The 12,804-nt window shown below is 50.5% G+C and overlaps 1 protein-coding gene across 1 annotated transcript in view; it reads right to left on the reverse strand.

The window, feature by feature from the left end:
* Nucleotides 1–12,804, reverse strand: part of ARMH3 (armadillo like helical domain containing 3) — a gene marked incomplete in the record, with an annotated part of 160,145 nt that overhangs the window by 104,319 nt on the left and 43,022 nt on the right. The window contains 4 exon segments of the mRNA XM_034775830.1: nt 588–676; nt 9,323–9,383; nt 10,623–10,692; nt 11,866–11,931. Coding sequence (XP_034631721.1) covers nt 588–676; nt 9,323–9,383; nt 10,623–10,692; nt 11,866–11,931 — 286 coding nt within the window.

The following is a 12,804-nucleotide window of genomic DNA, read 5'->3' on the forward strand; positions in this document are numbered from 1 at the left end:
AGCAGCCCTCTAAAAGGCCTTTTCTTGCGCGGTGGGGGGCGTGGCACAAAGTGCCCCCGCAGCGGACAACACAAGGGCCAGAGTTTAGATGCATCTCCTCCTTCCCATTGATATTTGTGGGCAAACAATTGCGCAGCGCCTCACACAAGCTGCTCCATAGCCCACCTGCTGCGACAAACCCAGCTTCTCCCGCACCGCAGCCCCCCGCTACTCCCAGCCATTGGAGGGAGAAACAGCCTCTGTTAGGAATGCTGCTCCCAGCAGGTAAGTGGGGCTCCAAGGACTGACATGACATATAAAAACCATGAGGCACTTGGATACCATGGCAATCCGGGCCAGACAAGAAGGCAGATTAGCTACTATTCTAAGGCTCCAAGAAGAATCCAAGACAGATACAGAGAAGGAGGAGGAGGAGGAGGAGGATTTTTGAAGGGGATCTAATTACCAGGCAGGGATTTTTAAAAGGAAACAGAGCAGTTTTGACACAAGCTGGGGTTTGAAAAGTTCCCAAGGAAAGAGCGCTCTGAGCGAGGGGGCCCAGCTCGTGCAGCATGCACAAAGAGGTGAACGCAAAGGGTCCCGGGTACCTGACCAGAGCTCCCGCCAGGTATAATGAAGCCTCACTCTGCATTTCTTCTGGTAGCACAGCAGCTTGTGCACGATCTGAATGCACCGCCTGGAACAGAGAGAGGACAGCAAGATTATCACTCACCACGAGACACGGCCGTGGCCATTTTAAACCCTTACGCAGCAGACCTTTCGCCTTCCAGGAAGGGACGAGCCAGCGGATGGCAGGGTGCGTCTCTTGGGGCAAGTTGAATCAAGCCCCTAGCTAGGAGGGCTCGACTCACTCTCTCAGGCCCACTGCCCTGAGGGAAGCAGGGCCACATGGAGAGAGCCTCTTGCAGAGCAGCGTTCAAGCTCCCGGTGACTGAATGTGCTACAGAAACACTTACAGAACAGTGCCCGGGGCACTCTTGGGTGGCTGGTTTCTCAAATTTGGACAATCTTCCTCACAGGGAGAGTCACTGCCCTGGCGTGAGGCGCCTGTAAGAGCCACGAGGCTCGCACAACTGACAGGCTTTGCCAGAGTTCAGTGAGCTGGCAAGTTCCTGGAATCTGGGACCAGTTACAGGTGCAACAGACCGTATCAGCTCCACACACACGACAGCATCACAAGCACACACAGGTCCCTGCAAGGTCCCCAAGCAAAACTCAGGGGGCGTCCAGGAGACAGCACTGAGCTCACTGCCCGTGCTGAATAAGCGCCAGAGGCATCGCCTGCAGACACTGCCAGCTCCAAAGCAGTGAGCATGGCACTTGGCAGATCTACGGCACATCTGAGTCTTCCTACTGAACTCACAACCAGCGTGCCTGAGCCCCTCCAGACTCTTTAGGAACGAGTCCATCTGTGGAGCTTACTGGGCAAAGTCTGCAGGATCTCGAGAGAAAACAGTTGCATTCCTGTTTGGTAACCGTTCTTCTTCAAGATGCTTTGCACATGTCCATTCCACTTCAGGTGCCCGTGCACCAAAGCCGGAGAACTTTCCCCCATAGTGGTACCCGTCAGGGCGGTGCAAGCACCCTCCACACACTGGTGCTGCTAGCCAAGGGCATAAAGGGGCAGAATCACACTAGAAGCCAAAGTTTGCTGCCACTCTGATGCAGGGTGGAAGGAGAGTGGGTTGTGGAACGGACATAGAATCACAGGGTTAGAAGGGACCGCAAGGGTGATCTCCTCTAACCCCCGGCCCAAATGCAGGATTTGAGCAGCACAATACATGTGCAGTGTATCGTGAAGCACAACAGTACTAAACAGGTATGTAACTATTTTTATCTCAGCGTCTGCACACGGCATAAGTAATTCCAGATGCAGAAAGGTGCTGGAGTCTACCCATCAAGGAGTCCAACCCCACTCTCCCAAATCTAGCATCCTCTCGTCAGGCCTGGGGGACAGCGTAATGAGGAGTGAATGTCTGACCCAGACGCAGCCCTGCAATAGTCATTGATGGGTAGGTGACCCAAGGAAGCAGCTGATGCAGCATGAGCTCTTGTAAAGTGTGCTAAAAGTCTCTGAGGTAGAAAAACTTTAGCACTATCATAGCACAGATGAATGCAAGAGGAGACCCAGGAAGACATCCCCTGAAGTGACAGGTTGTCCTTTCATCCCATCAGCACAGGAGACTGTTGGACAAGGAAATGCCCTGAAGTTCATGCATAGATCCAATATTGCCTGAAACCGACCTCAAAGCAGCCAGTCATCCAGATATGGGTGCCACCTCGAGGGGCTGATGGCAAGTCAAAGGGGGGAGGACCATAAACAATAATGAAAATCTGCTACAACAAATTTTAGTAGGGCTGGAAGGGTCTTCAAGAGGTCACCCAGTCCAGCCCCCTGTACTGAGGCAGGACCAAATGTACCTAGACCATGTCTAACAGGTGTTTGTCCAACCTGTTCTTAAAAACCTCCAAAGAGGGGGATTCCACAACCTGCCTTAAGAACATATGAATGGCCCAGTCTCCTGTCTGCCGACAGTGGCCAGTGCCAGGTGCCCCAGAGGGAATGAACAGAGCAGGGAATCATCCAGTGATCCATCCCCTGTCGCCCATTCCCAGATTCTGGCAAAGCCTTGGAAGTCTATTCCAGAGCTTAATTACCCTTCTAGACCATTTTTTCCTAATACCCAACCTAAATCTCCCTTGCTGCAGATGAAGCTCATTCCTTGGCCTATGTTCAGAGGACTTGGAGAACAGGTGACCACTGTCCTCTTTATAGCAACTGTTAACATATTCAAAGACTTATCAGGTCCCCCCTCAGACTTCATTTCTCAAGATTAAACATGCCCAGTTTTTTTAAACCATTCATCATAGGCCCGGTTTTCTAAATCTTTTATCCCCTTTGTTGCTCTCCTTTGGTCTCTCTCCAATTTATCCACATTTTTCCTAACGTGTGGAGCCCAGAACTGGACACAATATCCCAACTGTGGCCTCACCTGTGCTGAGTAGAGCAGTTATTTACCTCACATTTCTTACATGAGACTCCTGTGAATACGCCCCAGAATATTAGCATTTTTGCAACTGCATCACATTGTTGACTCATTCAATTTGTGTTCCACTGTAACCCCTGATCCTTTACAGCAGTGCTACCACCTAGCCCGTTGTTCCCTATTTTATAGTTGTGCATTTGATTTTTCCTTCCTAAACGTAGTACTTTGTACTTGTCTTTATTGAATTTCATCTTGTTGATTTCAGACCAATTCTCTGATTTGTCAAGGTCATTTTGAATTCTAACCCTGTCTTCCGAAGTGCTTGCAACACCTCCCAGTTTGGTGTCATCGCACATTTTAGAAGCATACTCTCCACTCAGTTATCCAAGTCACTAGTGAAAATATTGAATAGTACCAGACCCATGAATGACCCCTGCGGGCCCCCACTAGATATGCCCTCCCAGGAGTGAACCCTGGATAACCACTCCGAGTATGCTCTGTCAAGCCACTGTATAGTCATTTCATTTAGACCACATTTCCCCAGTTTGCTTATGAGAATGTCACGTGGGACTGTGCCAAAAGCCTTATTAAAATAAATAAATCAAGAAATACCACGTCTACCACTTCCCTCGTATCCACTAGACCAGGAACGCTGCCAAAGGAGGAAAGGAGGTTGGTTTCGCAGGATTTGGTCTTGACAAACCCACGTTACCTATTTTTTATAATCCTATTGTCCTCTAGGTGCTTACAAATTGATTGTTTAATAATTTGTTCCAGTACTTTTCCAGGTATCAAAGTTAGGTTGACTGATTTATAATTCCCTGGGTCCTCTTTTTCCCTTTTTAAAAGGTAACTACCGTACTATGTTTGCCCTTCTTCAGGCCTCTGGGACCTCACCTGTCCTCCATTAGAATTGCTAATGATTCTGAGCTTGCTTCTGAGATCTGTGGGCAGAACTTTCTCTTAGGGCCTGGAGGATAAATGCCTAAAGATTTTAGGGTTGCCCAGAATCTCTAAGAGTGCAAATTTTCATCTGTTTCCCCCCCCCCCCCCCCCGAGAACAGATTCAGGCCCTCAAATGGCAAGTCCTCAATTGTTTGCTGGACTTCTGTTGGCTGGTTTTTTGGCTGCTCGATAACTGCAGCCAAAAAACCTAATGCACAGTGATTCCTGTTGTCAACACTTGCGCTGCCAAGTCTGTCTTGTCCAATGCAGCCTGGAAAGATGGTCTTGACACCAGGTGGCTTTCATTTAGTAGCACTCTGGACTCCTCTTTAGCATCATCCGGCAGCTTGTCTGTAAATTGGAACACTGAGTCCCAGCTGGAATAATCCTAATGGGCTAAGAGGGCCTGTCGGATGGTTTGCAGTCCTGAAGACAAATAAACCATTCTCCCAAATAAGTCCAGCTTCTTTTGCATTTTTGTCCTGGCCTTGGTTTCTCATTCACAGCTGCCACTACCAAAGGTCTGGATGTGAATAAAAATACTCATGCCCCTGAGATGGAACTTGGGGCCTCTCCTTTGTTCTCTTGGCAGTGGGTGTCAGAGAAGAGGGAGTTTGCCAAAGAATTTTGGTGGGCTCTAATAGGCAGAATATCCACCAATCTGTGTGGATTATCCTGCACCAATTCACTCTGACTACCCGGGAGGTGGCTATCCTTTCCAGAAATTCCCAGACGATTATAAAATGTACCAGACCTGGGAAAGACTGTTCCAGAACAGTAGGGTCATGTGGTGATGATGGGGAAGGGTTGAGCAGAGGCACTAAAGTGTCGGTCTGTGCCACTGTTTGCCGAACAGCCATAGCAGGAGGGTCAGAACCCAGAGGGATAAGATCCCTCAGTTGCTGGCTACTGGGTGTCAGTACCGAGACCAGTACCAGATGGAGCACAGCACCTTCCTGGGGACCTCGTAGAGCCGCGTCTAGGAGAAGAGGACCTTGAGTGTGGAGGAACTCCCCATGGAGTCCAGAAAGGCCACTGCTGTACATGACATGGTACCAAGGACGAACCTCACGGCATCCTACCTCTGCACTTGCTTCTATCAGAGCCACAATACTTGGGCCTTGACCTGCATGAAGAGGAACGAGGAGACGCTCAAGACCTGTAATGAGATCTCAATATGTAAGGCTCTGAGGAAGAGTCAGCATTCAAATGCCAAGGCAGCACAGTACCAGATGGAGTAGCTGGAGACCAACACCTGGACCAACAAGCAGTGGACGGTGCCAGAGGAAGCATCCGAGCCTTTCCTGCTGAAGAGACCATAGGTTTAGTCTGCTGCACAACAGAGCTTCCAGACCCTGATGGTGTAGACAAAGGCTCAGTTCCAGACGGCGCTGAATGCGTAGGTGCCGAAGATCCCAACCAGGGCTTGCATGGCAGGAACAGTTGGTACCTGGACTTTGGCCTGCATCAGTGGAGTCCGGCACGGACAGGCACAAAAGGTCCCTGGCCGCTGCATAAACCTCAGAGATCGTTGGCACCGATAGACCAGGGTGCATCGCAGAGGAAGTTGATGCCACTGAAGGTCCTAGTAATGGAGTTGGCATAAGGTGCCACAATCAACGACTCTCTACTGCTAGAATGTGCTACCAGGGAGCACCTTAGCAGGAGCTGATTTAGCTCTAGCCTTGGTACCAGCCTCCTGGTGAAAGTCTGTAGGGGACCTAACCCTCAAAGAAGAGGCTCCTTCCTGCTAGAAGAAGCCAAAAGTGCAGGATGGCGTCTGTTTTTATGCTGTACTGAAGAAGAAGAATGGTGTCCTTGGCTCCCTTCAACGCCAGGACAGCCCCAAGTCTGGCGGCTCGCTCTGAGTCGAGTCCAAATTCCTGCATATCATGCGGTGGGGTTCCCAATGCAGGTGCAAAGCTGCTTCCATCAGGGTGTCTCAACGTCAAACTTCCTCAACTGTAGTCTTGGTCTCAGGGCCGCCCAGGGGCGGAAGCAAGTGGGGCAATTTGCCCCAGGCCCCAGACCCTGCGAGCCCTGGCCCGGTGGCCGTCCAGGTCTTCCACGGCATTTCAGTGGCGGAAGGCCCTTCAGTGCTGCCAAAGACGCGGAGCGACTGAAGGCCCCCGCTCCCCGCACCAAAATACCGCTGAAGACCCTGACCACCGCCGGGTGAGTACAAACGCCGCAGCTCCCCCACTTTGCCCCAGGCCCCCTGAATCCTCTGGGCGGCCCTGCTTGGTCTTACCCCCCAGAGATAGGGCACTGATGCCTCACGTGTCCTTCTCCCAAACATTTTAAGCATTGGGAGTGAGGCTCGCTGACTGGCCAGATTTGCTAGCGCCAGAACAGCGCTTCAATCCACGAGATACTGGCATGCCCCAGTACAGAGCCAAAAACTCGAAGGAAAGGAAGCTAAAAACAAGGATTCTTTAGGAAACGAGTATTACTATCTAAACTACAGCTACACCGCCAGCTAAACTACCCCTCACCTTACAAATCTCTGACCGTTTTCTAAAGGGACAATGGGAAAGAATGTGAGAAGATCACATATGCGTTGACTACACACCACAGGCGGTGAGAAGGAACCGAGGGGTCAGGGCAGCCTGGCCCCTTTCTACCCTTGGCTGGCAGCACAAGTGTGCGAAGGGCGCATGCCCCAGCAGGTCCCGTAGAGGACTAAGGTCTCCAGTGTCGGTTTCCGGGCGCGCAGACACCGGAAGTGGAAGGGATGTGTGCAGGCATTCAGAGGAGAAGTTTGTGAATAGAAACCCCTGGTGTTTGAACAGGAGCTCTTTGGCTCCCAGAGTGTGCAAGCCCCACCCAGTTAGTCTCTAGAGCAGGGGTCTCAAACTCAAATGACCATGAGGGCCACATGAGGACTAGTTCATTGACCCGAGGGTCACATTACTGACACCTCTCCCCCCACCCCCGCCACCCTCAGCCCCGCCCCCACTCCACCCCTTCCATGAAGCCCCGCCCCTTCCCCGCCTCTTCCCACCCCTTCCCTGCCCCCATTCCAACCCCTTCTGAAATCCCCACCCCAACTACTGGGCTAAAGGAATTTACACATTCAGACTATGGCTGCAGCATTCGTCATCTCCTTCAATCAGATACTTATATAATGAGCTTAAGAACTACAACAGGGATGTCTGCGATCCTTCCAAGTGTCTATAGCAGATTAATTGACTATGGAGCTTAAGAACTCTGCTGCTCTGCCTGCCTTCACAATGTCCTAGACCACAGCTCTTTGGATGGAGCAGTTTCCAAACCCTGCAGGCTTTCTAAACTCCACAGAGACTTTGCAGAGCTCCCGGAAGCTCAAATATTCATAGTGACTAACTCCAGAATTAACTACCCAACATCTGGAGAATTGTCCTGGGCACCAGATCTCATTAAGGACAAAATTTAAAAAATACAAATTTGAACTTGCTAGATCAGGTTGATTTTAGCTTTCCAAATAACTTCAATGAGGAAAAATCCCGCTGTTCAAACTCTCCTCTCTTAAAGACGCCTTGTCTGATTAATAGCACCATTTCCTGGAAAGGTCTCTTGCACAAAGAGAGAAAGAAACACACACACCAGAAAGGAGCTCTTTCTGAAAAAGTTTTCTAACTGGAGAGGGAGCTGTTCAAAACTGGGCTTAAACTAAAAACTGGCTACAAATGTCAGACCCATGGTCCATACACATTTCATCAGCCACTGTTAGATGATCATCTGCAGTACTAAGATGCGGTAGGAAGGGCTGAAATTCCTAGTTAGCATGTAAACCCGAAACGTTAGCTGAACATGGCATTTGCTACGTACTAAACGTTGGACTCTATTTACAAAGGGAAAAGGAACCAAACGGAAGCAGCGAGCCAGGTTCGGCGTGTCCTCTGGGACAGTGTTGCTAGCACCGATGCTAGCAGCACGGGGTGACGTACAACGTCTATGCACAGTACCATTCCACCAAAGTCTGTTTGCTGGGCCCGGATCAGTCTTGGAGTACAGCTATGCAGGCAATGCCAAGGGGAAGCCTGATAAAAGCTAAACCATTTCTCTTACCCCTCTGAAATCAACAGCAGCTGATGGTCAGTGTTCCGGGGAACACCTTGGGACTGGAAGCTACAGGCTACAAACAGCAAGGCCCATTCAGTGGTGGAACCAAATGAGACAAGGAGCACAGGGAGGGTGGATAAGAGTACCTAATCCTGTCCCTGGCCAAACACCCAATGCCCCTGGAGCCAGGCCTGCCTAGTCCCAGAGGGCACTGCATTAGGATTGTGACCTGTGTCAGCTGCGTTTTGGAGGCTGACCGAGCATGTGCTGCAGATTTATAACACACATCCCCGATTAGGGACCCACACTCACCCCCTAGGTCAAAGCAGTCTGAATTATTCTTAAGAATATGAATGTACCTTCCCCATAATAGCCCCACACAGTCACCTTCTCAATGTACTTGCCAGCTGACACGGCACTGTTTGTGCATTCGTAACATTCTTCTCGCCTGCAATAATTGTGTCTGCTGCAGGATGGTCTCAGAGGGGAATTTAATGAGGGGCCTGTGTAAACAGGCTGGAACCGATGGATACGGACGTCCACTGGTAGTTGCTGCTGTTTGCTATCTTTATCCATGTCTTTTTAAAAAGTGCTTTTACCTTGACTCGAGCTTCTCCCCCCCCCCGTCTCTCAACAACTCATTCAGAATGATTTCTCAAGGAGCCGGTTGCTTTCTGTAGTGGCGGGATTGTTTGGGGCTCAGTAAATGTGTGACTAAGAGTTATTCTAGGTAAGAGCAACAGATTTGCCTTTATTCTGCGGTTTACGGGGCTGGCTCAGCCTGGGTGAAATTCACCACTGCGCATAGACGCGACAGAAGGCCAATGGACCATTTACAACCCACTTCAGCCGTGGACCTTTGGCCAGGTGAAATAAGAGTGGGGCACAGACTATGTATTGGTCCCCTCTGCACAGTGGTGAATTTCACCCTCATTGCACCAGAGGACGCTTCAGCGATGTTTGCAATTGACTCCCAATTGCCGGACTGGCTTCACGTCCCTGTTTTAGCCGTCCTTGGTGTTTCAAAATTGGCTTTTTGTCTCCAGCTCCGGATTTGGCTTTGGTGGTTGGCGCAATGTTTTGTGACAATTTTACCCACTGTGCAGCTCTTTGTAGTTGATCAGGCAGATTAGGACAGATTAGGACAGCTGTCTGATAGGGGGAAATTCAGTTCTTGGACACTGAACATCTCAACAATATATGCTCAGACCTAGGAGCTTCTGGAAAGCCCTACCTGCCCGAAAAACGTTATTTTGGCCTGACGTGCATGATGTAATTTCCCTGCCTGCCCCCCACCCCTCATTCCAGAGGATAAATTCCCAGCCAGCCAGCCCCCAGTCACTTACACATACAGATCCATAGGAAACTCTTTCATCATGTGTGTTACGATGAACTCCACCATCAGATCTAGGAGACCAGGGAGGAAAATGACAAAGTAAATGTAAAACTAGCTGCAGTAAACAACTGGTAGACAACAAGCAGCATATACAACTACCCAAGCCCCCACTATGCCCCCAGACAGCAATCCTGGTTAGAAGCAAGAGAGAGAATTTACTAAGAGCTGTGTCTGAATTAGGCATCTCTTCTGGAAGCCCAGGACAAAGCTACTGAGAGCTGCTTGGCATTTGAATGCGATGCGCTCCGAGACAGGTTTCCTCCACCCACTTACCCCCCCGTTTAAATAAAAAAACACGTCACTAATTTTGATGCATAGAATTGCGCTCATATTTCAAACCTTGGCACCAGTAGGAAATAGCTTTTAGAACACTGTTGTCACCAGAGGCCAGATATGTTTTACAGCTTTGTTTTCTGAGACGATAACGTAGAGGACATCCATATATCTACAGAATCGGCTCTGAAGCAAAGTAAATCCAGTCTTGCCTCAAGAATGACTGAAGTCTTCTACGTACTACTCAGTTTTAATCTTGGTCAGTTTCACAAGGGGTACATTTAAGTGGCCTCAGTGCTAAAACAGCAAGAGAGACAGGCAAAACAACCCTCCAGCTAGTCACATTCACCCCGTTTGTCTGTTCCAGGCAGGGCAGGTGCCCAGCAGTCACTTCCACCACCAAATATCTGTTTCTTTCCCATCCGCTTTTTCTCAGCTCAATCACCCAGAGACTGCTGGTTCCCAGGCAGCACCTCCCCCACCTCAACGTTTCAATGGACTAGCCAATGAACATGCCATTATTGACATTCGTTCAGCAATGGAAGCAAGGTGTCCAATGTCTTTTGGAAAACCTGACAGTGAATGTGGCTTTCCACAGATCTACAAGATCATAGAATCATAGACTATCAGGGTTGGAAGGGACCTCAGGAGATATCTAGTCCAACCCCCTGCTCAAAGCAGGACCAATCCCCAGACAGATTTTTGCCCCCTCAAGGATTGAACTCACAACCCTGGGTTTAGCAGGCCAATGCTCAAACCACTGAGCTATCCCTCCCGCAGCACGTTACATGGCACCAATCCTCCTACCTAATCTCACTAGAGGAAAGTGAGGGGGTGGGATGAAATGCACCCTGCTGAGAACTGAAATTCCTTGCACAGGTAATAGGTAGCCAGGAAACTCCCCCAAACGAAGCTGATTTCCACCTCGTCACAGGAGATGGGTCGATTCTGGAAGATCCCACCCCAGCAATACTCACCTAGGACTGCACACACCAGGGGGCGGCAGGGCAGGTTCTTGTCTGCGGCTTTCTTCCTGTGTCTCATTGGCTTCAAACACACAAAGAAGAAAGGAAGTCAGCAGATGCCTGCATGGCACCCAGCGCATTATCGCCTGCTTTCCATACAAATAAAACCACTGCCACAGGCTCGCCTGAAGTTTTGGGCTCTTCCATTTCTGCCACCTTGGCTCTATGGCTGTCGCACCAGGGCACAGAGGGTCCCTGCTCACCAGGGAGACAGCAGCTGGCGCTTTGGTTACTTTGATTCTGAGCTGTGTAACTGGAGGGCACTATCACACCAGGGCACAGTGCTCTCCCTTATGTTCCCCTGACCCAGAAGTTTGTTTTTCGCACTCTCAGTGACTAGCTCCTCCATCGGCTCTAAAAGACGATTCCCGTTCCATGCTTGCTGCTGAGAAAGAAGGGTTAACAGCTTGGGGCTACGCTTGCTTTAAAAACAGAGGGCTTGAGTCTGTCCTGGATGGTCACACCACCATCTCCCAGGCCGCCAATGGGGGAAAACTCCCCTAGAGAGCAATTCCAGTGGTGGAATGACCACCTCGCAGGTCGGAGGTGTGGAGCCTGCAGCCAAGTCCCACTGAGGGAGCATGCACAAATTCACAACATCCTCTGGGCTGCCTCTACAGGCGGGGCTCCTGTGGACCCTTGGATGCAAATGAAAGCTGCCTTCCTGCAGCTGAACCCTTGGGGCAAGACAGTGGTAAAAACACCCCCCCACACACCACTTGAGGGGCGAATCACCCATCTGAAAGAGGGGGTGAATTGAGCTCAAAGAAGTTGGGGTCCACTACGACCTGTACCTCAATGGATCACATGGGGCCTAACATTTGCTGAAGCTTAAGGCAGACTGCTCCCCAGAATGCACTAATGCCTCCGGTCCCCACAGACCTCCCATTACACATCCTCTCCCTGGCTACCCCGGGCAGACGCAGCTCAAAAGCCAGCCCTCACCCAGCTCCTTGAGCGAGCCAGCAAGGAGCCAGGTTGCTTGCTCCCCAGCACAGCTCATTCCCTTGACGAGGAGTCTCGAGCCATGACGGCGTTTCCTCCCCACGCCCCCACCAGCAGGGCTGGCTGGGTCCTCCCGTGCGCTGGCCCCAGGCAGGGTGTCTGTGCCACAATACACAACCAGCTGAGGACCCAACACCTTGGCCTCCGCCACCCCAAGGAGAGAGGACGGAACCTGCGGTGGAGGACTCACCATTCTGTGCAGGTTTACTCGAAAATTCACGTTGTCATCATGCAAAAAAGCATTAGCGTATTGATCCTATTGGAGAGAGCAAAGCCTGAGGTGAGCAACATCTACTGCAGCAACTCCCCTGCCAAAGCCCACGTGCCCCAGGGCAAAACTGGCAGCTGCAGGCAACTCAAGGGTTAGAAAGTTGCCCATCAGCAGGAAGAGGCACTTGCCTGAGTCTTCTCTTCCCTGTTCCCCAGTTATGCCTCTAGTCAGACAACCCAAGCGACTCCACTGGCACAAACGCCTGCATCACAGTCGTTTATTTCCCATGCCTTTCTTTGCTCGCCCGTGTCGCGGACTCCACGTGCGACAGCGCCAAGAGCATTTTAATGTGGGCTGTAAAATGCACAAGGAGGTTCTCCTGCCTGCCTCTTTCCTCGTCCCCATGACCGAGCGAAGAGGAAGGTTTATAGTGGCAGCTTGATGGACCCATCACGGCAGAAGTTATTGCAGCACAGGCTGCGAGTAGGTAGCTCAGCCGCTCCAATCCTCAGGCAAATCTCATTCCCAAATCCACCCTAAATCAAACGGCGTTCCGGCTACTACACCGCCAAGTGTGGTACTAAATCTCCTCGCCATTTAATACCAGGGTCAAACATGCCTTGGCTAGACACAGGCAATATTTCTCTTCTCCCTTTGTCTACAGGCCTTTCTGATGAGCTCAGGTGCTAAGAATAGCTAATTACTAGCATCTGTAATGAAATCAGAGTTAACTAGCTCTTCTGCAGCACTTGATGAAGCAGAGCGCTCGGCGCAGTAATGCTGACTTTGCGGCTCTGAAGCAGCGACACGCAGACCTCCGTGGTCTGGGAGCCAAATTAGTGATCAATATTATGCAAAAGAGCCACAGGAGTGGGACTTCTTCATTTCATTTACTAGAGCGCTATTAGAACATAAGAA

The sequence above is a fragment of the Trachemys scripta genome, chromosome 7 (assembly GCF_013100865.1).
Source record: "Trachemys scripta elegans isolate TJP31775 chromosome 7, CAS_Tse_1.0, whole genome shotgun sequence".
In the NCBI taxonomy this organism is placed as follows: Eukaryota; Metazoa; Chordata; order Testudines; family Emydidae; genus Trachemys; species Trachemys scripta.